At 34.6% G+C, this 26263-nt stretch overlaps 1 protein-coding gene across 1 annotated transcript in view; it reads right to left on the bottom strand.

The window, feature by feature from the left end:
- dpr6 (defective proboscis extension response 6) overlaps window positions 1-26263 on the bottom strand; it is a 232119-nt gene that overhangs the window by 59152 nt on the left and 146704 nt on the right. The window contains exon 6 of the mRNA XM_036364411.2: window positions 23073-23241. Within this exon, the coding sequence (XP_036220304.2) occupies window positions 23073-23241 (169 nt within the window). The remainder of the gene's footprint in view (window positions 1-23072; window positions 23242-26263) is intronic.

Genomic DNA, 26263 nt, shown 5'->3' with positions numbered 1-26263 from the left:
ATTACAATTTCAGCCGGAGTTATGCGCTAAAGCACTAAAACTGATCGATTTTTAAATATACTTTACTTGCAATACTTTGATCTATGGTGAAAATAAATGTAACGCGTTCGGAGCAGAAAAAAAATTAAAAACATAACGGAACTGGTGTGAAATATGCAATTAAAATCTTAATACAATCGAACAGTTGCTGAAAGCGTTCTCACACATTGCATTACCCGTGCAATTGCAAAACAAAAAGCAGCAAAAATAAATGGCTTTGGGAGGAAAGAAAGATGCAAGTTACAAGATTCATGAAATATATTATATATCTTCATATGCAAAGTTACATAATATATGTACATATTTATAATTGTGCACAAGTACTTAAAAATCGTTAAACAAGTTCACTGGTTTACTCTTGTGGCAAAGCAATTAAATGACTAAGAGATAAAAACAAAAGAAATGAGGTGGGAAGCGGCGAGAAGACATGAAAATAATGTGAAGCCATGCATAAATTCCAGTCAAAGAATAAAAAAAGTCAATAAAAAAGAAAATTTACATTATCTAAATGAAGAAGAAGAAGTTCACCGTTAGCGACACAGCCAGAGAGAGTTGGAAGGTTAACCAAGGTGCGGCTGTTGGATCGAGTACAAGAACGCAGGTAGCCATGAGTGCTGTTGTTGCTGCTTTTGCTGATGCGGTTAGCATATCCGTAATGAGACGACAAATGTAATGAACAAGAGGAAACACACACACACACACACACACACATATGCAATTACACCACTTACATATGCAATTAAAATTGTATGTGTGTGAACAAAGCTGGTATGAAAGGCATGCAGCAATGTGTTGTCGCTCTGACAAAAAAATCGGAACTCAAAGCTATGCGAGAACAGGAATCGCAAATCAAAACCCAAACCGTAACCGAAACCACAAAAACAAATATATATGTATTCTATTTGTACTCGTATGTGGATATTTATGGTGAGTATGTACACATATCTTTAGCAAAAGGAAGTGACATTAAAGCGTTGTGTTATTAAGTCAATTGGTGAGTACAATTGGGTAAAATAAATATATGAAAATCAGTATATTCATTTATATTTAGAAATAAGCAAACCAGATACACAAAAAACAAGGAATATGGAATTTTATTAACACAATTCACTTATATTCTGTAAATTTCGGTATAAATATATGTAGATATAAATATATATAGACATAAATATATATACATATATATATTTTATATAGTTAAATTGTGAAGTGTTAAACCGATCTGGTCCACACTCTCCAGTTCGTTAACAATTTAGGGCGTAAAGATGCCACGATAGATACTTAGATAATCTCTAATATGACTAACAATCAGTAGGGCTCAATGAAGTCCCTATTTTAACCAGTTTATTCAGGAAATATACAAATTTTTTTTTTGTGTTACATAGGTATATGCATTTTGCTAAATATATCTAGCATTATTCAACATTTATAAAAATATGAAATTTTTTCTTCCTATAGAAAGAGGGAACTGTAAGTAAGCCACTCTAACACCTCCGAATTAAGGATTTCTCGATTGTGTAACTGGAAGTGGTTTTTCGCCAAACATTACGTTTAGTTCCGGATAACTGTTGACTTGGAGCTAGAGTAAACTTAGTTCGAACTAAATATTATGGTTTAAGAACACGTACCCGGAATGTCCAAATAGTGCTTTTACTCATTTTCCTTTACCCATTATCCCTCAGCTAACCATTTTATGCCAATTCAAGTCGATTACTAGGTTTTGAACGGCCTGGCCAAAGCTTTGATTTGCTAAGTTTATGCTTTCATTATGGTTGGGGTTCCAATCCGGTATATGATATAAAGTTGAACATTATTTCTACGACTACTTGGGAGCGGATACAAAATGATACATCTTCTGACTACATGATTAACTTTACCAAGCCGTAAGCTGGTTCTCACTTTCTTTAATAAAACGTTTCTACAGAGTTGAGCCAACTGCAGAAATTTATTACAAGTATGAAAGATTTTGTCTCTATTTTACTGCTTATTCTTTATCTCATTGTGGTTGCTTAGCAAAGTGCTATCATAACGAAAGCGTAATACCACCCAGTACACCGCTCTAATCTAACGTAACTTTTGGCATAACTTCATATCGAATTCTCAAAATCACTCATTGAGGTGTAAGTATATTTGTGATGATTAGAGATCAATAAAATTGGCTTCATTTAAACTTTGGCATGTATTCATTTTGACATTTTCTGTTCTTACTCATAAAATCAAGTTGGACTCATAGCTCTGCGCTTAAAAATGTCTTTGTAAAATTAAAAAACAAATATGTGGACAAATGGACTTGCTGACATAACAACGTGAACCAGGTGTGGGCATATGCGATTGTTGTGGAAAAAAGCGATGTGTACAACAAAACAAACTAAATAAACAAGAAGAAACTGCTTCAACGTAAAAACAGGAAATGAACGACACTGCAGACAACAGCGGATGTGGAGAATTTGTTCGGGCAGTAAAGCGCACAGTGAAATCATATAAATACAAAGACACAATTTAAAGTGTACTGCAGAGAGATGGTGCGGTGATATGAGCGGCGTTTTGTGCAAGTATCTGTGAAAAACCCGAAACTGTTTTCATTTTCATGGCATAGAATAGACTGGCATGGTATAGACTGGCATGGTATAGCATGGCATGGCACGGCACGGCGCAGCACAGTTTGCAGCCATACAAGTTGTCAAGCTGTCCCGTGCAGGTTGTATAGCTGGACAATTGTTGTTTTTGCGCAAAACATAAGAAACATTTTAAAGTCGAGCTCACAACAACAGCATCGAAGTGCGCACAACAATGAAAGTAAGCAAAAGCTCAGGTAAATCTGCAGAAGTGTCCGTTGCAGAGGGATTTTGTGAGGTGCTGGGGGTATGAAGTAAAATATTTTCATATGCCACACACCGAAGTTGGTCAAGTGTTGCATGCAACAGCTAAGGCTTTAATTCGAAATCTGTTGGCATGCTTTAGCTAACGGGCAATCCCTGAGGATACGAGTTTTTGTTTTTTTCGTACTTTTTAGTTATTTTTGTATTTGCTTTCGTTTTTGCTGCACCGAAGGCGTCCAAATGTATATTGTGTGCAGCGCTTAGCCAATAATACGAGTCGAAATAAAGTGAGCAAGCAAGCATTGCGAATATGTTTTGTGCAAATCAAACGTGCTTTCGACGATTTTACGGTTCTTACGAACACCTACAATGGCACACACACAAACAACAAATACTTGTGTGTAATTTTTTTTTTTGCTCAAGCTTGTTTGCTTGGCAAATTAGAATCATTTGGGGAAATTGCAAACGTATCGCACATATATTTGTAAGCATGTATGTGTGCGTGCGTGTGTGCTTACTTGCAAATTTCAACCGACCACAAACATACTTCCACGAATAATATGAAAAACATGTAAAATGATTTTGTACAAAATTTTCCACATAAAATTATGCAAATCTTGCGTGCAATTGTACAAGCGTTCGCCATTAGTCGAATTCGATATTTATTTTAATATTTCATATATACCTATATATATAGAATATCTATCTGCAATTTGTCAAAAATGAAATTGATGTTTTTTCCCGTTATTCTTGTTGGCTTGTGATGTTTTTGGTTTTACTAAAAATTGAACTCGCATTCAATTAGGTGCGACTTGTTAGAACATCACCACGCCCACCGACAGTGAGCAGCTGGCCTTTACATACGTACACACAAAAAACTCAATGTAAATCACTCATAAACGCAGCGTGTGACCGTACTCAATTCCCAATACCCAATGTGAAAATAAGCCATCAATAACGGCTGTTTATATACAAATACAGGGTGAAGCCATATCGGATCGGAAATTCTTTTATGCACATACCATACGACCCATGAAGGATATTGGGTCGATAATTTCTAAAATATAATACAAAAATAAAAATGTAATATAAATTCTACATATTTTTTACATCATCTGAAATTAAAGATTTCAACAAAGGATACACCCAGCGCCTTTTTTAAAAATCAAATATTTTGACGTGAAAAATTTCGTTTGAAAATTAGGCTCCTCTTCCAATACTCAATATCAAATCAAAGTAAGGAGCAAAAATAAATATTTTAAGCTAAAAAAATGATGGTGGGTTTGGGACCTAAAAACGTTCGTTTACTTCAAATTACTAATAGCTGTAATACCCTTCACAGGTGCATTTCTTATAACATAAAAGTGTATAAGAAGACCTTTATCTTGATTTTGACCGGCAGCTATATGCTATAGACGTCCGATATCAGCGATTTCAACAAATGAGTATATTTTTTGTTAAAGGAAAGATTGTGCAAAATTTCTGATCGATATCTTAAAAATTGAGGGACTTGTTGTACAGGCAGACGGATGGACATGGCTAAATCGATTCAGCACATCAGGCTGATTATCTATATATACTATATAGTTGGTTAAGTATTCGACGTTTCCTTCTGAGCGTTACAACCTTCTTGGCAAACTTACAAACCCTGTTCAGAGTTTGTCAGTTATCTTTAAAGTTTTATGAGCTAAATTGAGTCAATCTGAAGAGACTACTCAAAGAGCCTTCAATTTAAAACTAACTTCTCTCAAGTAAGTCAATTTACAAATTCTGTTTAAGTGCATGGTATTTCAGACAGCACTTATCTTTGACAATTATCAAAAAATTTAGATAATTTGTTATTTGACTATAATTGAGTTGTGAAACTTGTTACATGTTCTCAATTAGTCAAATTAGTTTACATTCCAAACATTTAATTCAACTATTAACTTAATCTTTGTTGTATCTTTTGTCCGTCGGTAATTGTTTCGGGCTGTCAGATGTATATTATTAGCAGATTTCAAAAACAAAATATAAAATTTTTCAAAGCAAAATCAATTCATGAGAACGCCCTGAATGCAAGATCAGAAAAATATGAAGAGATGTGAGTTAAAGTTTAATTAAAGTTTGAGCTGCAAAACTTTTTTAATCGTATTTTGGTAAGCTTTACAAAAAAAAAGTAAATTCACGACACTGATTATCTGACAGTATATTATTTGATTTAGAAAAATTACAGCAAATTTGGTATATAAATTTTCTATATTTTAAACTTTACTCAATTCCCCCATCACCCTGTTACACTGCCTGCTGGCGCACCGCTTGTGAAAAATAACGTAATCATTTCCACTCGCATTGGCATCGTCACTGGCGTTGACATTGTCATCAGCATCTCATTTGATTCGAATGTATGCAAAGTGCGAGGGGAAAAACTAGCAAAATGAAAAATTACAAAAAAATTTAAAACAAATATGTCTATGTGTGTCTGTGTGTAGAGAGAAATTCTGAAAACACGTAACGAATATTGTGACATCACATCAGCTCTCCCCCTCTCTGCAGATATATTAACAACAATAATCTCTTATTTCAATTGAAATGACTTCCTGCCAGCTTTCTTTCCGCTCAACTCTATATTTCGATTCAACTCTACATTTCGATTACGCTCGCCGTATTTGCTTGCACTCCAGCTGCTCACTACAAATTATGCGACTGTCCAAGGTCCGAGTTTCGTTATTATTCAACGAGTATTGTTGTGCTTTGTACAAAAATTCAAGTTCGTATTCAAATATTGAACGCGATGTGTCCATGAAGTTTTAAATTACATTTCTTCATTGAATTTACTTGAACAGTAGTATTTGTTGTTGTTGTAATTATGACAGTCTTTGCTTTTTATTATTCGCTTTAGATTTCAAAATTTGCTGGACAGCGATATTGTTGCCACATTGATTGAGTTACAATATTTGTTGTTGCTATTGTTGTTGTTGTTATGGCTCCCAATGCGGCTCCCACTGAGCAGTCACTCAATCATCTCGTTAGGTGGACACTTTGATTTGTTGCTTTTTACAGTTATATTTTGCTTTTTTCGTGACATAATCAGTTCGAAATATTTCAGCAAATTTGTATTTCTTTTCAACTCACTTAAGTCTCTAACCATCGAATGTGTATCCTTCCAAATGTAGAGACGCCAGCACATTTAGGTAAATATTTGATTATCCACAATGATAAAATAAGTAGAAAAGAAGTGGCTTAAACGAAATATGAATATAATTTATGATTTCCGAAATCAGCTGGGAGTTCGTGCGCTTTTTAGCATTTTAAATGAATTACCCATTCTAATGATATATTTGACGGACCGACAGCTGGACGTAGTGATTTGCTCTGAGATTTATATCGAATTAAACTCCATTATTACAATGAATATGTAAAGTAAATATGTATGTAAACTAAATTTGTGTGAAAAGGCAATACGATGATCGGATATAGATGAGGGAGTAACGTTGGGTGTAACAAGTTTTGCGTCGCAGTGCGAGAGCAGTTGAGCATAAATATTCTCCCGCAAGGCACCAAAAAGTATAGTTTATGTCAGGCAGACTGAAAAGCTCATATTAAAGAGAAACTCGTGTTCTCGCCCAAAAGACCATTTTAATATTCAACATAGTTGCCATAGAAGTCGGTGCACCAAATAAAACGATCTGACAACTTTGCGCAACCATTTTTGTAGTAAGTCTTCCCGTCTTGCTTATTTTAAAATTCAGCCTCAGCGATAACTGCTTTATCATCGCTAAATTTATATTATCAAAATGTAGTATTTTCAGACCTAGGTAAGGGTAAGAGGTCAATTCTCAATTGGAGAGGCTTAGAACGCCGATCCGTTGTAGTACTTTTCAGAACTAAGAACAGAAAAAAGTAACTGAAATCTAAATCCGGTGGTACCGTTCCATTGATTTTTATTACAGTTTTTTTTTGGAATGAAAGTATAGCCTTCTCTTCCAAATGAGGACGTTTTTGTTCTTCCAAGCATCCAAACATTTTATATAGTAGGTGCTGTTGATGATTTTTCTTTTCAAGCTCGATTTGGCAAGGTTAGTCCCTCAAGATAGCGTGGGCTCACACGTGGACTGCTGTATGTATACAGTCCTTTGTTAGGCAGATAAAAATCAGCTATCGACAAAGCGTCTTGAGCCCGTTCGATATCTGCTTAGGTGCTTTATTTCTATTTCTGCTATTTCACCTGGATGTCTAAAAGTATTAGAACTGAGGTGGTTATACCTTTGATCTGGCAAAGGCGGGACATTAGAGAAGAAATTGTCGATATTATTTTATTTCATCAGGAGACGATTAGTTGTTCGATTAGGTATATTTTTTGTTTTTGGAATTTTGTAATACATCTGCAACAATTGGTGCGTCTATAATCATCTACTGAAGTGTTCTTGTATATTGAAGATTCTTTGGATTCCCATTTTAAGACTCTCCCGACTACTCATCGGCTCTTCGCATACACTCTATTTTTCTCTCCCTTCAACACAGCCGTAAAGAAACGAAAGTTTGCGTACTATCGGGTGCAATATACTTACTTATTTATCAAAAATTTGCCAATTATTTATTTATATATACTTTACAATATAATGTTCCATATATCTAGTTAAAAAAACAGTTAAGCAAATATTTCAATACATCACAGCATTAAAGGCTCAAACGCTCTAAAGGCAACAATTGAAGCAAATCCTTAATCGACAATTGAGAAAAACCAAATGGCACACAAAGACACAACCCTGTGTGTATGTGTGTTAGCCCCTCAAAACATCAAAAGCCATTCCAGTTATCCAAAACAAATGTAATTCTCTAAATCAATTGGCAACAAGGGCGATCTTTGATAAATTTAATGCGATAAAGAAAAATGAATGTGAACTTAAAGGAAATTGATTTAAATCAAGGTTGAAGAAAATGAAAGCGCAAGCGAATGCGCAATAACAAAGTAAGCGATTATAGAATACCGTTATTTGCATGCTGCCATGAAACGCGTATGTGTGTATGTGCATGAACGAGTGTGGAGGAAAAGATTCGGTATTGTAGCGCTATTGCTTGTAAATATACTTGTATGTATGTAATATATATGCATGTGTATGTGTGCCTGCTGCAAAGGGCAAGCAAATAATTTCTATTGAGTATAATTAATTGGATTTTCTTTTATACAAATGTATGTGTGTATGTGTTCGAAAAGCCAACTACTTAGGCAAACACAGTTGCCAGCTGTTAGAATGCGGCATTAACTTCGTCCCCAATCCAACTCATCAACGCTCGTGAGCAGGAATGTGCATGCGATTACGAAAATGTACACTTTTATTTATATATTACCGCAAACACACGCCTACATCTTCAGCTTTGTGCGTGCAGTTGCTGGTTGCTTAGTTTATGCTTAGCCAACAGGGCAATGTGTTTATCCCTTTTCCAATACATTAAACAGGCGCACAGGTAAATAGGCTGGCAGGTTGCTATAATTGGCTATTATAGTGAGTATGTGTGTGTGTGTGTGTACGGACCACATGCCTCTATTGAATATTTATGTATGTGTATTTTTGTATTTTCACGCTTCCACAGCGCTACAGTTCATTAAATTTGATTCGGAAAAATTACCGAAAATATTGCTGAATATTAAGGCACTCATTGGTGCAGCTCGCACGCTCATTGGGTCAGTTAATCACAAATTACAAATACACAAACACGGCATGGGCCTAACCACAACACTACTACAAGTATGTACATACATAAAACGCCAGACAGTATTAGCGGCCAGCAGCAGGCAGGTGAACAACAACTAAGCAGGCGAGAAACAACTGACAGGATAGCCAACAACAACAACAAACGGTTCGAACAACAACAAGCAGGTTAGCATCCACAAGCAGGTGGGCACTAACAAGCCGGCGAGTAACAACAACAATAAGCGTGTGATCAAAAGGACAACACCATAGGTGACTATGGCAACAGAAGCATAAGTTTCGCCTTCTACAAATTAACCCAAAATCGTTTGACCCACGTCCTCGTCACCGTCATCACTGCGCCTATTTGTTTTTGTTACTAAGCTAACAGTTGTTTGACCTTTAAGAGGACAAATGCCGTACGCAAGAAATTTGTATAGGCCAAGATCAGGTGGATTGTGTGGACGCCACACACACACACCTATAAGACACAAAAGTTACTTGCCTTGTACTGGATTAGTGTCGTATTCTTGTTGTTGTTGCATAAATTCTATCTACTCGTATTATTGTATATTGGCTAACGGGAGATGAACTTCCACAGTAAAATCGAAATGGTGCACCTGCTCTTTGGCTCAGCTCACACAGACGCAGGATTTAAGCGCACACACACATACACTTACATTCAAATACAGTAACACTTACCTACGCGTATGCAAACTGCCAGCGTATAACACCACGGTGGAGGTGACCGCACTGATAAATGTTAAAACTGTTGAGGTGTTAGTTGGCATATATTTTTGGCAACATTACGGTGCGTAAGGTCATATAAGGGCATTGTGGTGGCGGATAATGCTAATAAATCTAAAAGCAGGTATTCACAAGCAAAGCTTGTGAGTCTTTGAATATTGAAGCTCATCAGCACACACACATATGTATAGTTTTAGGTATGCATATTTCGTGCTTAACATATTAAATTGTGTGGATTTTGCTGATACAGAGTGGAGTTTAGACATGAAAAGAGCGATTTTCATAAGCAGGCGATTGTACCTAGACATAGTTTTGCTTGTCAGGAGCCGTTTCTAATTACAGAAATTATTTCTATAAATAACGACAACTATGCTGCATAAATATGTAACACCTCAAATTGGTTGTAGGGATTCATGAGAACTCTTTTGATATCTATCAACAGACATATAATTATGTTCCAAATATGTTTCTACTGGAATATCAGATTTTCTGGAGTTAGGCGACTACCGAAGAGTGATCCGACCAATAACAAAATTTTTTCCGAAAGTGGTTGCTTCTCAGAACTTTACTGTTTCGACGTGGAATTCTGTAGTTTACTGTACAAAATTATAGTTCTCTACCTAAAGTTAATCCAATGTTTCATGTTTACTTTTATGCTTGTAGTAATAATCAGGCATCGTGTAGGCCTTAAGTATTTCACTATCTGATAACCTGTATATTAAATAAGTGAAACTGTCTATGAAATATACCACGCATTGAGAATAAAGAGGCAAGTGTAAATATAAAAGACCCAATCTACTACCATAGCAACAGGATTAAATCATATAAATGCTAAGTAGACAGCTTAAGCATTTTCGTTCAGAATTGATCTCTTTATATGAAAATCTATATGGTCCGGTCTCAGAGATATGCATTTTGAGTACTCTAGTACACCAAACCCCAATTTAGTTTTACCATATTTTTCTTGTCGTTCACAAATTTGCAAAACTAAGTTCTAAAATAGCCTAGAACCAATAAGTAGCGACACAGAGATGGAACGCTGGCAACCTTCATCAATTTTACTTTTCCACAATCAAAAAATGCATGAAGGAAGCAATTATAGAAGCCTCAAAAAAAGTCTATGGCCTTTTATCACACTCGACAGTGGTATATCTAACTTTGTAAAAGCTCTCTGTATCAATTTTTTCCATATAATTAGATTGTGTCAATTTGTTTATGAAACTACAATTTCAAGTCATTCTTTTGGGAGAGTAACTGAGAAAAATGGAATAATTAATTTAAATGTGACACAATGCCTTAGGGAAATTTTAATGAAATTGTGAATTTATTTAATAATCCTAGCTTACAACAAAACAAAAAATTTATCAAATTTTGTTCGGCGGAAGCCGGCATCAAGAAAGAACTAAAGCAATACATTTTAAATTAAGACTGAAATGTTTCATAAGTCTTTATAGAAGCAGATTCGATGCCTGTGAAACCCTATGCTAGCAAAACAAGAAAAAGCGTTCACTTTTGGTTCGCGGAAGCTATAATATCCTTCACAGGTGTATTGCTTATAGCATAAAAAGGCGCATGGCTAAGTAAACTAAGCCCGTCACAGTGATTACTTATATGTATACTTTATAGGGTTTCGGACGTTTCCGTATTGGTGTTACAAACTTCGTGGAACACATATTATAGTATCAGTTTATAAAAACATATATTTATGTTTGACAACTTCAACGACTAAACTCCAAATTAAATTGGTAGCACGCCTGTGTGGTGTGTCAAATATTCCTTATTCCTTTTTTGATTATTTATTTTGTAATTAAAATATTTGTGTGTCTGCACTTGCCTTTAACAGTGCTTTACACACATATGCACATACAGTATATATGTACCTAAGTTTATTGCCCGTTTTCCTGGGCACAGTAAAATCAGTAAATTAAGCAATTTATTTTATTTATTCAATTTCGTAAATCACACAATCTGCAGCTAAGCTTTATGCCCCACTACTTGGCCCACCAATTACTTCCATTTTCTTAGTAAGCAAAATACAACAATAACATATGTTACAGAGATAAGGTATGTACGTATATTTGTATTGTATGTATGTATATGCATGTATATGTGTGTGTTAGAGATTTCGCCACTTTCAGACTGATCCATGTTTTCGGCTTATCAGCAGGGCTGCTTTAGCAGACAACCAGCTGCTGCTCTTGCTCCGTCGTCCTGTTGGTTGCAAGTATTGCTGAGGTGGGATGGGGGTATAAAAAAGTAAAAGCAAAGTAAGCTCAAGAGTTATTTGTTGGATGGAAGTGGCTTATTTTCAGTTGCCTGGTTTTGTGGCTGTTTGCCGAGTGTGGCTTACGCTCTGCCTTTATATTTAGCCCGCTGTGTGAATGTGTGCACACACATACATGCATGTGTGGGGATGCGGTGTCGATTTGGTTAGCAACGAGTGCCTTACGCAAATAGACTGCGCCGCCATACATTTTCCCAAAAATGTTGGTAATTTTTGTTTCTGGTGAATAAGCGGGTATTTGAAAGAGCAATATTTCAATGGACAAGCCAATCAGACAGTGGCTGCTAATAAGCGGTGTACCAACCAAATGCTTCAATATGTGTTTCAAATAGCAGTGGAAATCGATGGTAGTTATGAGGAGAATTGCTACGACGATTTTTGAAAGAGGCGAATTCCTTAAGATTTAATTAATTTCAAAAAACTTAGAAAAATTAACAAAATATAAATAGTTTAAAAAAATATATATTATATAAGGTGTGAATAGAATTTTTTATATGACTTTCCCAATTAATAAAGTTTTTTTTTAATTTATTCAATGCCAAAACGGTCACGTACATATTTTAGTATGCATTTATATTAGAAGAAATATTTTTGGAGGAGTATAGCATTGTTTGTACCGGTGCACCTTTTTAATTCCTTTTTAAACTTTTTAATACCAAATATTCACCAGTGGTATGTTGAAGATTAAATATTGAATTTTCCAATAAATTAATAAATGTATGTGAAAAAAAATTTTAATTGACCAAAATTGTAATTTGCGCCTAATTGTAGGCATCGCTTTAAAGTAAACCACTTCTTTATTTAATGGAAAGTTGCTTGAAACACCTAAAATCATATAAATAAATGAATAAATCATATAATAAATATTATATTAGTCAAAAAGCAGTGCATATTTTTTTATACTCTTGCAACATGTTGCTACAGAGTATGATAGTTTTGTTCAACTAACGGTTGTTTTTATTACTTAAAAATATTCGAGTAAGATATAGAGTTATATAAACATATATAAAATAGCTGAAGCTGAAATGAAAAAATATTATATCATTTGGACACCTCTTGCGATAGCATGAAAATAGGTGAAATCGGATAACAATCACTCCCATTCGCCATACAAGTATATCGGTGTTGTTAAAAACTACTAAATTGCCATAAATTAATAACGAAATGCGTTAGAAACATGCAATTTTATATCCGGGATGACACATTTGTGTCATGATTATAGACGGGCTGCTCACATTTAGGTGTAATCACATATCGAGTCAATATTTCTCTTAGCACCCATGTATCTAATATACTTGTAAACATTTTCGAACTTCCCGTTGACTTTATACCACATATATCAGTCAATATGCTAGTTATTTTAAATGAAATTGAGAAAACGGATTTTTCTAACAACAGTGTATCTTTGTATCTAAAATGAATAAAATCGGGCGAAAACTTGCGTTAGCCCCCATATAACTAGTCAAAAGTTAATGTAATCAGCCCTTCCATTTCTATGCGAACATTGATTTAATATAATTTTCGCTGACGAAAATAAAACTAAGTGGGTCTATATATCTATAATATAACTTAATAAACTTCCAAATTTAATTCCAATCCATTCAAGATTTCGTCAAACAGAGTCCTTACATCTTTAATACGTAATAAAAATTACATGTTGCGCCTAATTGTAGGCATCCATCCGTACTAAAAATTAACTTTAAATTTTAAAATTTAAGGAGGTTTATTTATATAATAGTTATTTGAAAACAAGGTCTAGAATTTAATATATATTATGATTGCTAATTAGATATCTTTTTTTTTTGAGAAAAAACTTTCTAAATTTGATTGTTTTTAAAAAGATAGAATAAAGTTCTTTTGATAATTGAGAAAAAATGTATTGCAAAATATGTTTAAAAGTCAACACCAACGCATTTAATTACTAAAATTGCACTGTATTCAGATTTCTATGCTTTTATTAGAATTGACTTTAACTTTGAATACGACGTTAGAGAAGAAAAGCCATCGAATTCAATGTACGCTTACTGAAATGAAAAGCACTTTTCCATTATCTCATCCTCAATTCCATAGTCAGTACTCAGTTATTTTTGTTCTTTGACGCCTTCATTTACTGCCAATATTGTTTTCTATAAATGGTCGGAATATTAATAGCAAATACTGTGGATATGTTAGAATTTCTTAATACAAGAACTAATTTGACGCTGATTTGCAGAGCGGAAGGAGGACGAAAGAGATCAACAATGAAGTATCTAAATAATGGCATGAAAGTAAGAACTTCCGAAAAGACTTCAGAACAAAATGTAGAGGATTACTTTCAATTAACGGTTTTCTTCAGGCAATATCAGAGCTCTAAGTTCATGAGTATGCTTACAATTTGTTTCAAATAAATTTTATATTAGATATAAGTTGTAATAAAAGCTTGCTTAAATAACAATCAAAAACATAAGCATCAAATTGTTATATTTTGATGAGTTATGTACTCTCTAGTTTTTTCTTGTATTATACAAAAACTGAAATTGAGTTCTTGGAAATTTGACTGTGCTATTTATTTTCTCTGAATATTTTAATATTATTTTCCATGACTGCTATAATTGTATGTATAAAAACATTAGGTTGGTTCCATTTAATGCACATCGGTCAACAAACAAGGAAACAGTTATATGTATATGCAAAATATTTTTCACTAATCTACTTTGGAAAAATTTCAGCACCAAAATACCACCTTAATGTTTCACTCATATTGTCTTTTATTACCTTAAGAAATATTGTCACAAAAGAATATTTGCACGTAAGAAAGTAAATAAAATGAAAGAAAATTGGTGAGACGCCATTTCCACTACAGATTCTTGTAATTGCTTAAAAGTATAGCCAGAGAAGAGAAGTAGACTATATGAGCGACTGTTTACTTAGAAAAAGAAAGTGGAAGAAAACAACAATAAAAAGCCTAACCAGCACACAAATACAAATATTATATTTCTTACAAAATTGTATAAATTCAGAATACAAGGCTAAGCATTCTTATGAAATACCTAATACATTGTACTTAATCCTGCAATTACCTGTGGTACTGATAGTTTTCACTCACCCACATTCTCTATACATTATAATTCTCGGCAGGTTTATAAAAAAGTTGTTTACAATATAACCTCTATATTAAAAAGAGTATAATACCGGATAGCATAATTCATTTTTTTTTGATATTGAGAGAGACTATTATATAATAATTGAAATACTATTTGTAAAGAGAGGTAGAGTGACGAACAGATATAAAGTACGAGAACTTATTAAAAACGATTTGGGTCATTCTTAAAACATTTTTTTGGAAGCAAGTGAAGTATTTGCGTTGTCAGTGGTCGTACAATCGAAGAGTCTAAAAAACTAGTAAAATATGTTATAAACAGATCTGAAAACAAATAGCAACTGCCATTTCAAACTTAAGAAGTTTACCCAATCCAAATATATTTTTAAATAAGCCAGTGAGTAATCTATGATTCATTTAATAGTCAAATTGAATTAGATGCTTGTAAGGTCACTGGTAAATAAAAATATATGTCCAATTATTTCATATATTTATACGGAATTTATATATAAGGTAACCTCATATACCAAATTTGGTTGAAATTGATCACATAATTCCTGATATATACATAGTTCCTTAAAAGCTTTTCTTACCTCCCTGATTGCGAAATTTAATCCTTGTTATTCAATTAATTCTTGGATCAAACAACTTATTGCAGTGGAGGGGTCTTTCGCAAGAAATACTATTATCACAGAACTAATTGACCTCAAAAGAGGACAAAAACTATCTTCTTAGACAAAAACTCAGGTAATATGGATGACGTTATTTTTGCTTATTTGCGAGAAAAAGGTGCACTTTATCTGAGGTACCCTTAAATAGCCCAAATAACATTTCCTCATTACCTCATAACATTAAGATTTTCATATATAGTTATATATACCTATATATATATATATATAATGTTTTCTTTTCATAAACTAAATACAGAAAAATAATTAAATTACTGTATACGTTTATTAAACATTTAATACAAATTTACGTATTACCGAAAGTCCGCCATAATTGTGTGCTTATTTTTGCCATGCTGGGTATTTATTTAGTCATTAGTTGAGCAGAAGCAAATCTCACAAAGAATCGAAAGTTCAGGTGGCTTTGCAAAAGAACCGAGAGCAAATACACAAAACAAATAGCAAATAGCAGCAGAGGCTGAGTAACAATAAAATCTATTGTTGATATAAGGAATAATAAGTGTAAATAGCAACGAAAATTTTGGCATAATATTTGTGCGGACTTCCGTCGCACAAAGACACGCATACCTATTTAAATTCTATATGCGTGTATGTATGTATTGCCTTTCTTAGGTGTTAATAGAAAATAGAGCAGAAGCGAAATCAGTTATGTTGCGCACGTACACAATTGCCACAAAGCGATTAACACACACATACATATACATATATAATTATATACATATACATGTACATATATTATTATATATATGTATGTTTATGTGTTTATTTATTTATATATACGAAATTAAAATCTAAGCTCACATACACACTCCCACATATATCATCTCACATTAGCTGGCATTTGTATCGTAATTTTATAAATACGAGCAACAAAATGGCCTGCAGGTCCCGACGCGTCGGTTCGTTACGGAAATGCGCTCGGTATGCTAGGTCGCAAGGCTTAATGTGCGTCGCCGAAAATTTTTACCAGAAGCCAAAATGTAATTTCCTGCACAAAAAGCCACTCATAGAGCATAATATCTGGGCGTGTGTACACATGTGCGACTCACTGCCTGCTGTTCGTGTACAGTGAGTCGTAAAAGTGTACGTACGTGTAATCACCAAAACATGTTTAAAGAAATAAATGCGAATACCGTTAGTAGCAACGAATGTATGTAAGTAATAAAAGTTAATGCGAGGCACCTAAAATGTTTATTTCCCATTTAATTTAATATTAAGCTTATACTGTTGCAAATAATATGTGCGACAAGTGATTTTTTTGTGTAATACCGACATGTTCATTAATGACTTCTTTGGTGGCAAATGGTGCTGATTGCTGGTAAATAGCAAGAGTGTACTCGTTAAAAGGTGCAGGTTTTAAAGTAATTTGTTCTATAAAAATAAAAATAAAAAAAAATACGTTAACTTCGGTTGCACCGAAGCTATAATATCAATAACAGGTGTATTCCTTATAGGAAAAAAATCATTTAGTTTGTATGCTGGCTATAGGCTATAGTGATCCGATATCGACGCTTCCCACAAACAAAAAGCTTATATGAAAGCAAAGGACGTGTGCAAAATTTCAATTCTTCTACCTTTCACGATATAAAAACAAAAATTAACAACTCTTCACCAACCATTTAGTCAAACTGTTTCTAAGCCTTCATAATTAAGTAAAAAAAAAATATTTGCAATTAAGCATACAAGTTCGCCTGCACTGTATAAATATAGTACAAGTTTCATCTAATATTTCGAATGTATGAATAGATGGTAATTTTTAAAGCAGATGCAATACACACATATTCTAAGCCGCATGCATGCCTACCCACTAGGATAATAAGAGCAACTATCAAAAATGTGTAAGAAAGTACAAAATTTTGGGTACAACAGAATACTGGCTACTTGGCCAAAAAGGTACATAGCAAAGGCTTAAAAAACTGAAGATGTGAAAATATCTCCAGATGTCTGGAAAAGTTTACGTAAAAAAATCGGATGAAAGCGACCATTTTTGGCACTAAATTGACTTGAGCTAGGTACCTTAAATAAAAAAAAAAATTCCTTAAGATTTATTGAAATCAGTTTACTCATTACATGTAGGCGGGGAAAGGTATATGACGATTTTATCCATATCCATATTCACTCAAATTGCTTTGAGTATATCTCATACGGATCAAATATCATATATAAAATAAAACTTACCGTAAAGATGAAAATCATCATAAACGGTATATGGAAGGAAAGGATGTATTAAAATTCTTCGCATCTAAATTCGGTCCTAAATATTGCCTTCTATTCCATGGAGAAGTGGCATTTGAGCTTGCGACTACGGTAGCAATACTACGTAAAGCGCCTAATTGTAGGCAACATTATAAGCTTCCCTACAGGGTATGTGTAAAAGCTCAATTCACATTAAAGCTGTTGAAAAGTGAAAGGAGTGTCGTCGACGCATTATTGTCATTGCTATCATTAGCAGGCGACACTCAGGTTTTGTAACCAAAATTTCACTTAGTTCCATTTTAATAGCGATGCGCTGCTATTTGTGTCATTACTGCTTGTTGTTGTTGCTGTGCACGTATGCTATCCGCTGTTGTTGCGACAACAAATGCCGGTGAAAAATTACGCCTAATGTTGCGGCTCACATTTCCGCTTTGCCAGTTTTAATTTGCTTTCAAATCGGCGGCCTCGCTGGCTGTGACTAAGCGGCGCGGCTGCATAGAGGCGAGGCGTGATGGGAGGGAAATAGCTGTTGCGCTTTGAAGGTGTGTGATGAGTTTCCGCACATTGTTCGCCTAATTTCCTCACCTTGTGCTAGCTTTCTTCAAGGCTGCTGATGATTGTTGTTGTGACACATACACATATGCAATTGTTTTTTTTTATATGTATGTGCGCGTGTGTGACTGATTTATGCAGAATGTTAATGTATATCTTTAGTTGCTTTGACACACTCATTGTCCCACCCATGTGTGTGTGAGTGTGCTATTTGATTATTTAAATCACTGAAAATTTTCTCATTTTTGCCATGGTAAAGTTTCCTCATGCGAGTTGGCGCGAGTTGAATTTTCGTTGGTGGCTCAAATTAACTTTTGTGTGAAATTGTCTGCCAAATGAAGGCTCTGCGGCAAAATTGGTTTTGAAAGGTTAAAAGCATTTGTGTATTAGACACAGAAATCACTTGACGGGAAAATAACGATGTATAAAGTTTTGATTTAGTCAAATAAAATCTTGCTCAAGGACTTCTTTTCTACGTGTGAATAATTAGCCAATTAAATAATTTATTTGATTGAGCGAATGAGTTAATTAGGAATTAGAAATTAGATTAGACCTAGAATTAGGTACATTATTAAAACTGCAACGACCGTTAACCAAAAATATATCAAAAACTTCTATTTCTGGGTACCTCTCGATTGAGACTCATGCATTGCTTTTTTCAAATAAGTGCAAACCCTGTAGCAAAGGATTGGATCAAGTTTGAAATATCTGCTGTAAAAGCATTACACCACTTCACTACTGTGAAATAGAGGTTAAAACTGTGGTAAAAGTGTAGTAGTCGGAAGGTATGCTTTCCAGCATACAAGTAAAAAGCCACCCAGCAGTGGCTCAAAAGTAATGCTCCTAGTTGCATAGCTGCAGATGGTTGGTCACCTAGATGTTCAGTTTTGAATCCATTGGACTACAATTTGTGGTAAGAGTTAGCGAAAATGGTCTGTCGAATACCCCACCGATTTTTAAAGAGTCTCCAAAAATCCTTGGTTCGAGCAGCGTCGTTAATATCAATAGAAATTATGCGTGCTGCTGATGAATGGCCGAATCGTTTGAAGGCTTGTGTGATAACATTAGGTGAACATTTGAATAGAATTTATATATGCATTATTACGTAAAATTAACTTTATTAAAAAATGTATTATACTTTCATTTTTATAACATGCAGAACTTGTAACAGAACTTATGACAGGAATAAGCCTAATATGTATGGTATATAAGAATACCAATATTTTCAAATAATGCAAAGATTCATTCAAGAACTAAAGCGAATTTGTATACTTTGATTTCCTACGTATGTATTTCTCAACTCCATCACGCTTTCGGGTATGTGGCTGCAGTAACAATACCACCGAAGCCGCCTAAATGTAGGCAACGATTTAGAAAATCACTATATTACTATTCTAAAAAGTAATCACTATATTACTATTCTAAAAAGTTATTATAGAACAGTGATGACATTTGATTTATATTGAAAAGTAAGCATGACCATTTCTGGAAGGAAATACTTATGCAAAATGGCTAAAGCATTGAGAATACAATACAATGACATTTGAAGAAAATCGCTTAAAACATACTTTTGGCTTAATTAAGCACCGCCAGCTTTTACAAATTCACTGAAAGAAATGCGAGTAGTGCGAATAGTACCGGCATTACTATACCTTTTTATCTCTGAACTAACTGTAACAGACAAGCCTGGGCTAAGGGCTAAATATAAGGCCGTTAACCCTAATTTCGGCAAGTGTACAGTAACCACAGCCTAACAGGCGTTTTGGCCTACACGTCGCCTATACAAAATGCATTACACTGCAAGTGGAAGCCACGAACATAGACACCCATACATATATACAATACATACATTTGGGAGAGTATTTAGGTAGCTTTGTGGCACCACTCATGCAGTCACGCACAAAATTGTTGATGCGGCGCTTCTCCTGCTGCATAATCGAGCTGGAACAATATACGCACATATACATATATAAATGTATGTGTGTGTGTAACAGGTAAGTGTATCTGTTTGCCAACATTGCACTTGCCGCTGTTTTTATTGCTGCGGCTATGCGGATGTTATGCTACATGAGCGTGTTACAAGTACAGCAGCACATGTCCATGCGAATACAAGCACACACACACACACTCATTTATGTAGGTATAGTATGCATATTTGGTGCGTGAGTACCAGTGCAGAGCGCATAGCGCTGGTGTCAGTTGTCATTGTGGTCGTGGTAGCGAAGTGCTGTCATCTTCACCTCATTTACGGAATGTCGGTTAAGTGTGTGCGTCTGAAATGTGCCAAGAACACGTGAACATTTACCAGCACACAGGCAATCATGTATTATATACATATATATGTGTGTGTGTCTGACCATACGCAGGTAACTGTAACATGGTATTCGGACCTGCGTGCATACCTTTCCATGCCACAGCACACACGCACTCACATACTAACACATACATAGACGAGCGCCTGCATGTGCACATTGTTGCCGCATGTTCGCTGTTGTTCGTATGGTGTTGCACATCCGCAGATAATGCAACTGACGCACTTGCTGTGGCCAACTTTCTGCTGTGCTGCTCCAATTATCCAACAATGTGGTGGCCATAATTCGAGGTATGCAGTTTATTTAGCTTGCATTTTACAAGTGTTGGCACTCACACGCATGCACGCACTTACTTTCACATTGTATACACATATACATATATGCACGGATTTGTGTTTGTGTGTGTGTGGGAACGAGTTTGCCAGCTTTAAATGAGCAGCAAGTGATGGCTGTCACAGCAAAACGCTTCTGCATTTTCATTCCTTTGCACTTGGTCCCTGCACTGTTTGCTGCCACTGTCCTTCTGGTTTGCTTGCTTTTTTTTCTCGTGCTACTAGAAAATATGTTGCTCAATTGATAGCCAAGTGCTCTCTGCTAGTAGTGTGCCATACCTCAAGTTCTTATTGCGTATTTTCCAATTTAACAAAGTGACCGAGCTCATCAATTGATCCCAGCACTCATTTTGAAAACTAATTAATGGCTTCCGACTTTGAACAAGGTACTACATGCATATTTTGACTGTTAGCGTGAATGGTTAACGATTTGAAGTAATTGGTTTGAGAAGACCTATGTTCGATCCAATCATATAGAGAACGCTACCCAATCATAAGTTGTCAGTAGTCTGTTAATGGCTTAAAGGAGTTATATTCACTTGTGAATTCCAAAAAACAGTTTTTATGCATATAGTATATAGAATGTACATATATTAGAAAAAATTTTCCGAAAATGTTAAGTTGTTCCAGCAAGCAGTTGTAAAGAAATTACCGTTTTAGATTTATTATACTTAATATAACCGGCTCCCAAAACTTGAAACACGTTTTTCTCTAAACGTTGTTTTTTGAGTCTGTCATTAGAACCGATCGACTTATAATTTTTACACGACCTTCTTTGATATATTTGTTAGATGATGATCGAAGAAATAATATGCTTGATAACAATTTAGATTCTTAAGCCTCTATGAAGTGCAAATTTTTCTCGTATATAACTAATTTTTTTGGGATGCTGCCATTTTGTTAAATATCAAAATTTCGACTAGTCTTCGATGATTACATCTATTGTAATATTGGTCTTCCCCACAGCTAGATAGCTGTTTTGGGAAGTCTTCCTTGCGCTCGGGTAAGGCATCGATTATTATTGTCGATTATTAACGTATATACATTTCTGTAAATGTACATTATTTTAATTTATTTGTAAAATAAAATATCTCTTCCAAAAAAAAAAAAAAATACAAAAAAAGTGTTCTTCTGATTGACAAGACTTGATACAAGCCCTCAAAGCTTTAATTGAATTGTGGTTTGAAAAAGTTGGACTGATTTTTTAAAGTTTTAAAATATTTCTTTTTGAAAATTAGCTTGATTTGACCTATTTAATTTTCAGTAAAGATTCCGCTTAGCCCAATATTTAACTAAATAGCTCCTCCCGCTGCGATGTTGTTAATACATATAATTAATAGAAATCCAAACACGCCAGATAGCGCTGGTATCTATTTATTACTAAAATTCGTATTTATCGTCTGTTTGGGCTCAGCTTCGAAATTTATTTTGTTAAAAGTAAAGAAACTATATTTATTCGATATTCTCTTATTCAATAGAACTAAGAGAGTAGCAAAAAGAACAGAGAACTGTAAACAAAAAATTATCTTGGATGTATAGAATATGGCTGTCATACCGTATATACATATATAAAAATTAATGTTTGTCTGTATGTCCTTTATAGAATTGTAAACTGTACAATTAATGTGATGCTCTTAAGCAAAGTTATTGTGGATGAGCCTAAGAAGATTTCTGATTTGGTACGGCCAATTTTCGACAGATTAAGAAAATTCGTAGAATTACTCATAATAAATTGAATATTTGTGTTATGCCTTTCCTTCAAATTTATTTTAGTTGGTGGCGTAGCAACACGCGCAGGATAAGCTAGTTGAAAATACAAATTTCGAATGATTTGAGTTTAGAGAATTTAATTAGCATTCAATGTTGCGAACTGGCTCCGACAGAGTAGAGCTCCAGCAAAGCGAACTGAATAGCAACGAATCCAAAAGCATGCGTAACACAACCAATACTTCACTAATATATTACTGAACTGAATTTATATGCGATTATATATAAACAATATCGAAGCAGGTATCAACCTGTCACATACACATAATTCTCTTCGAAACACTACACAGCCTTGTATCCTACATATTGTACATTTGTAGGTATTTATGCGTCAGTGGCAGTGACTTATGACGTTTACTGATTGCTCGTCTATGGAAATTCGAGGTTTCGCCGCAACTTCATGGAACTGATACACATTACATATATACATATGTATATATGAGTTGTGGCACATAACGCAGTCAGGTGTTTCATAATATCTACAACTATACATCTATATAAAGACATACTTACATTCAAGCATATATACAGTTATATTATAGGGTATGGGTTATATGCTTGTAAAATATTTAGCGTGTACTTACCGTTTAGTACGTGAACGCGTACGCTGGCCACATCTGCATTCGATGGCGCACAGGAATATTTCCCCGAATCGGCCAAGTCGGCATTCTGTATGAGCAGAAATGACGTAGTAACATCGCCCTTTTCGGTAATTACCGAAACACCGCCACGTGACGAATCATAATTGATGACCTGTTAAGTGTCGCGCATGCATTTGATTGGAAAGAGAGGGAAGACCAAATATCGATATGATAAGATAGCGTTAATTAGTATTGATGTAAATGAGCAATTATAATTATGTGTGCTTGCGGGTATGCAAGCTTGTATTTTATATGCGAGATTGCATGCATAGAAATGTACTTTGGGAATTAATTGGAAATAACAAAGGGTGTGCTGCGAGCAATCAGAGTAGTTATATTAAGTTAATATAGAAAATTATAGATTTTCTTAAATAATTAGTATTCTTAATTTATAAAGTCATTATTTTTAAAAAAAGTTACTGTATATGTATTTCTTTTTCATATCATGCAAACAAAATACTCTCTCACTTATAACAATTTTTAGACAAAATCATGTTTACTAGTTTTAGTGGAGTTGTTTGATGTTATTATCAAATTTTTGTCGAAAATATTCAGAAAACTTTTGATTTTGGTTTGTGTAATATGATAATTATCTATCAATGAATCCATTCATAATATTTATGGTTTAAATCAACTGTGTATAATCTATGTAAATGAAATTTGAGTACGAACATTTATAGATGTTTAATTATATACATACAAAAACACATGTCAACATTGTAAACCAAACTGAAATGTCAATCGAAATCTTCCTGCTTCATCTCCAAATATCAATAATGTTATAGCAACTAATTGCCTGCCACATAACCTTGACCATTGACAGTGTCAACAATATTCACATCAATCAACATCTTATCTCCAACAATTTGCCACTCAAAACGTATTTTCACAAACATTATGAAAAATGTAAAAAAAAAAAACGAAGATATAATCATGTAGTGCAAATTGACTTTAACGAGGGCAATTTGATAAGTCAGTGTGATTTTCAAAAAAAAAAAAATAATAATAATAGAGAAATAAAATTTTGTTTTAATTCTAGATCTCTTTGAAAATCAATATTTTTATATTACAAGTAGTACGACTTTTTCAGATTTGAAAATGGGAAGTAGGCTCAATGGCCTAAAAATACTTTTATAGAATTTTTCATATAAGAAAAAAAAACTAACAACTTCCAAGTTCAGTAGTAAGTTCCACAATGTATTTTTCTGTATTTGAGTCGGGATTGGCTGTGTGGCAATGGGTTGCCATAGCTAGTTCTGGCTGCGGCGTGCGATTTAAAAGTTCACTAAAGACCCTTCACTGTGATAACGATAAACCAAAATATGTTTTATTTAGAAATGAATTCCCGCTCGTATCGAAGCAGGACACGAAAAAATTAATAGTTAAGGGTCGGTTTCAGCAAGGATCAGCAACGGATTGGGGTGCCGACGAGGCCTTCTAAGGAATCTTAATCTCACTCTCCAGATTGCTTACGTTATCCATTTGTAAATTTTAAAAATCGAGTTTTTGTTAATATATAAAAAGTAGATGCGGAAAATGTTTTCATAGGTATGAACGCATTTGTAAGAATTACACAAATTAATTTGAACGCGTTTCCACGAAATGCTGTTTTCAGAGTGGGTAAGGAAAATTTCTACCAAACGACGGTTCGACTTGAAATTTTCAAACAACCTTTTTAGAAATACAGCTTGTCAGGAAATGAGCGAAGAAATTTGTTTTAAAATAATTTCGGTTTTTCAAGCCAGTAAACGACTTTTTTTGATAAGCCGTTTTTGTATTGTCAAAATTTTGATCAATCCTTCGATCATTACCTGTACACATTTAATGTTATTGGTTTTAGAATTTGAGAAACTTTTAAGCACAAACATCATCCTTACCGCCAGACACTTTTTTCGGAGGTCCTCTTGGCGAACGGCTGCGGTATCCAGGGAATCCAAAATTGAATAAATACCCTACATAACGTAAATACTGTAGCTTGCTGCAAACTTTTTCAAAGTGTTTAAAGCGAAAAAACTTACTGACTTCTAAGACCAATCTCGTTATAAAGTCATAGAACAAAAGGAGAAAGAATGGAATGAAACAACGAAGGCTTTCACTATACAAACTTTTAACCGATATAATAAAAATCAAAGCGTGGCCAACTTAGCGTAAATCGACAAACTTAACTATTCCAAAAAATTGTTGGACTCTCAACTCTCCCACACGCATATCGTGTTAGTGTCCATCTACATAATACATTTATACTTCAACAACTAACTGATGTGTTGCCCATACATAACGAGCCCAATTGGCTTGATAACTTTTAACATTTGGCATTCGAATTATTATACAAATATGTGTTTTATGCCAGCGAACCGATTCGAAGCGCTTACGCACGTCATTGCCGCAATCCAACACGCCACGGCACACTGGGCTTGGCTTGCCGTAATTGCCTGCATTTCAATTGGGCTTTCCACTTTCTTCTTATTCCATTTTTCCTGGCTGTCATAAGAGACTAGTTCACTCGAGTTTTTGTGTTGTGGTCCTTCGATTGTAATAATGACTTTGATTTCGATTTGCTAACAATTACCCAACAACCGCGCCTACCGTACGCACAAACATAGCCACTTATGCTACATACACACACGCACTTCCGTCATTAGCTTTAAGTATGTGCCTACTGCTTGACAAGCGCTTTACGTCCCTTTGTGACGAGGCATTGGCTTGTTAAGGGGGAGGTGCGGCGTTTGTCAGGGTGTTTCCGCTTGCCTTGATGGCATTTCCACTTGTTTTAGTTTTCTCTGTTTGTGTTGGTTTTGTGTCGTCGTTATTCATATTATATTTACTTTGAGACTTTTTCCACTTGCCTGGTGTATTTGCCACGCCCTTTGTTTCTGTTGCGGGCGGCCGTGGCTTGTGCTGCTGATTGCGATTAGAAAATAAGATTAGGCAGCGCTTCTGCGGTTCGAGTGGTAATATATATATGTAGTAGGGTAAGTGGCTTTAGACATCACTAGCAGCGCTGACTAGTTGTATACTTATGACACACAAAGGCAAATGTTCTCGAGTGGAAAGGGAAGTTGTAATATATGTACCTATATATTGTCTAAGGATGGTTCTTATATACAGGCAAATATTTTCTACGTGCGAATAAC

Source organism: Bactrocera oleae, chromosome 6, assembly GCF_042242935.1.
Source record: "Bactrocera oleae isolate idBacOlea1 chromosome 6, idBacOlea1, whole genome shotgun sequence".
In the NCBI taxonomy this organism is placed as follows: domain Eukaryota; kingdom Metazoa; phylum Arthropoda; class Insecta; order Diptera; family Tephritidae; genus Bactrocera; species Bactrocera oleae.
Note: the sequence above shows the minus strand (reverse complement) of the source record. Positions and strands in the feature narration are given on the sequence as shown.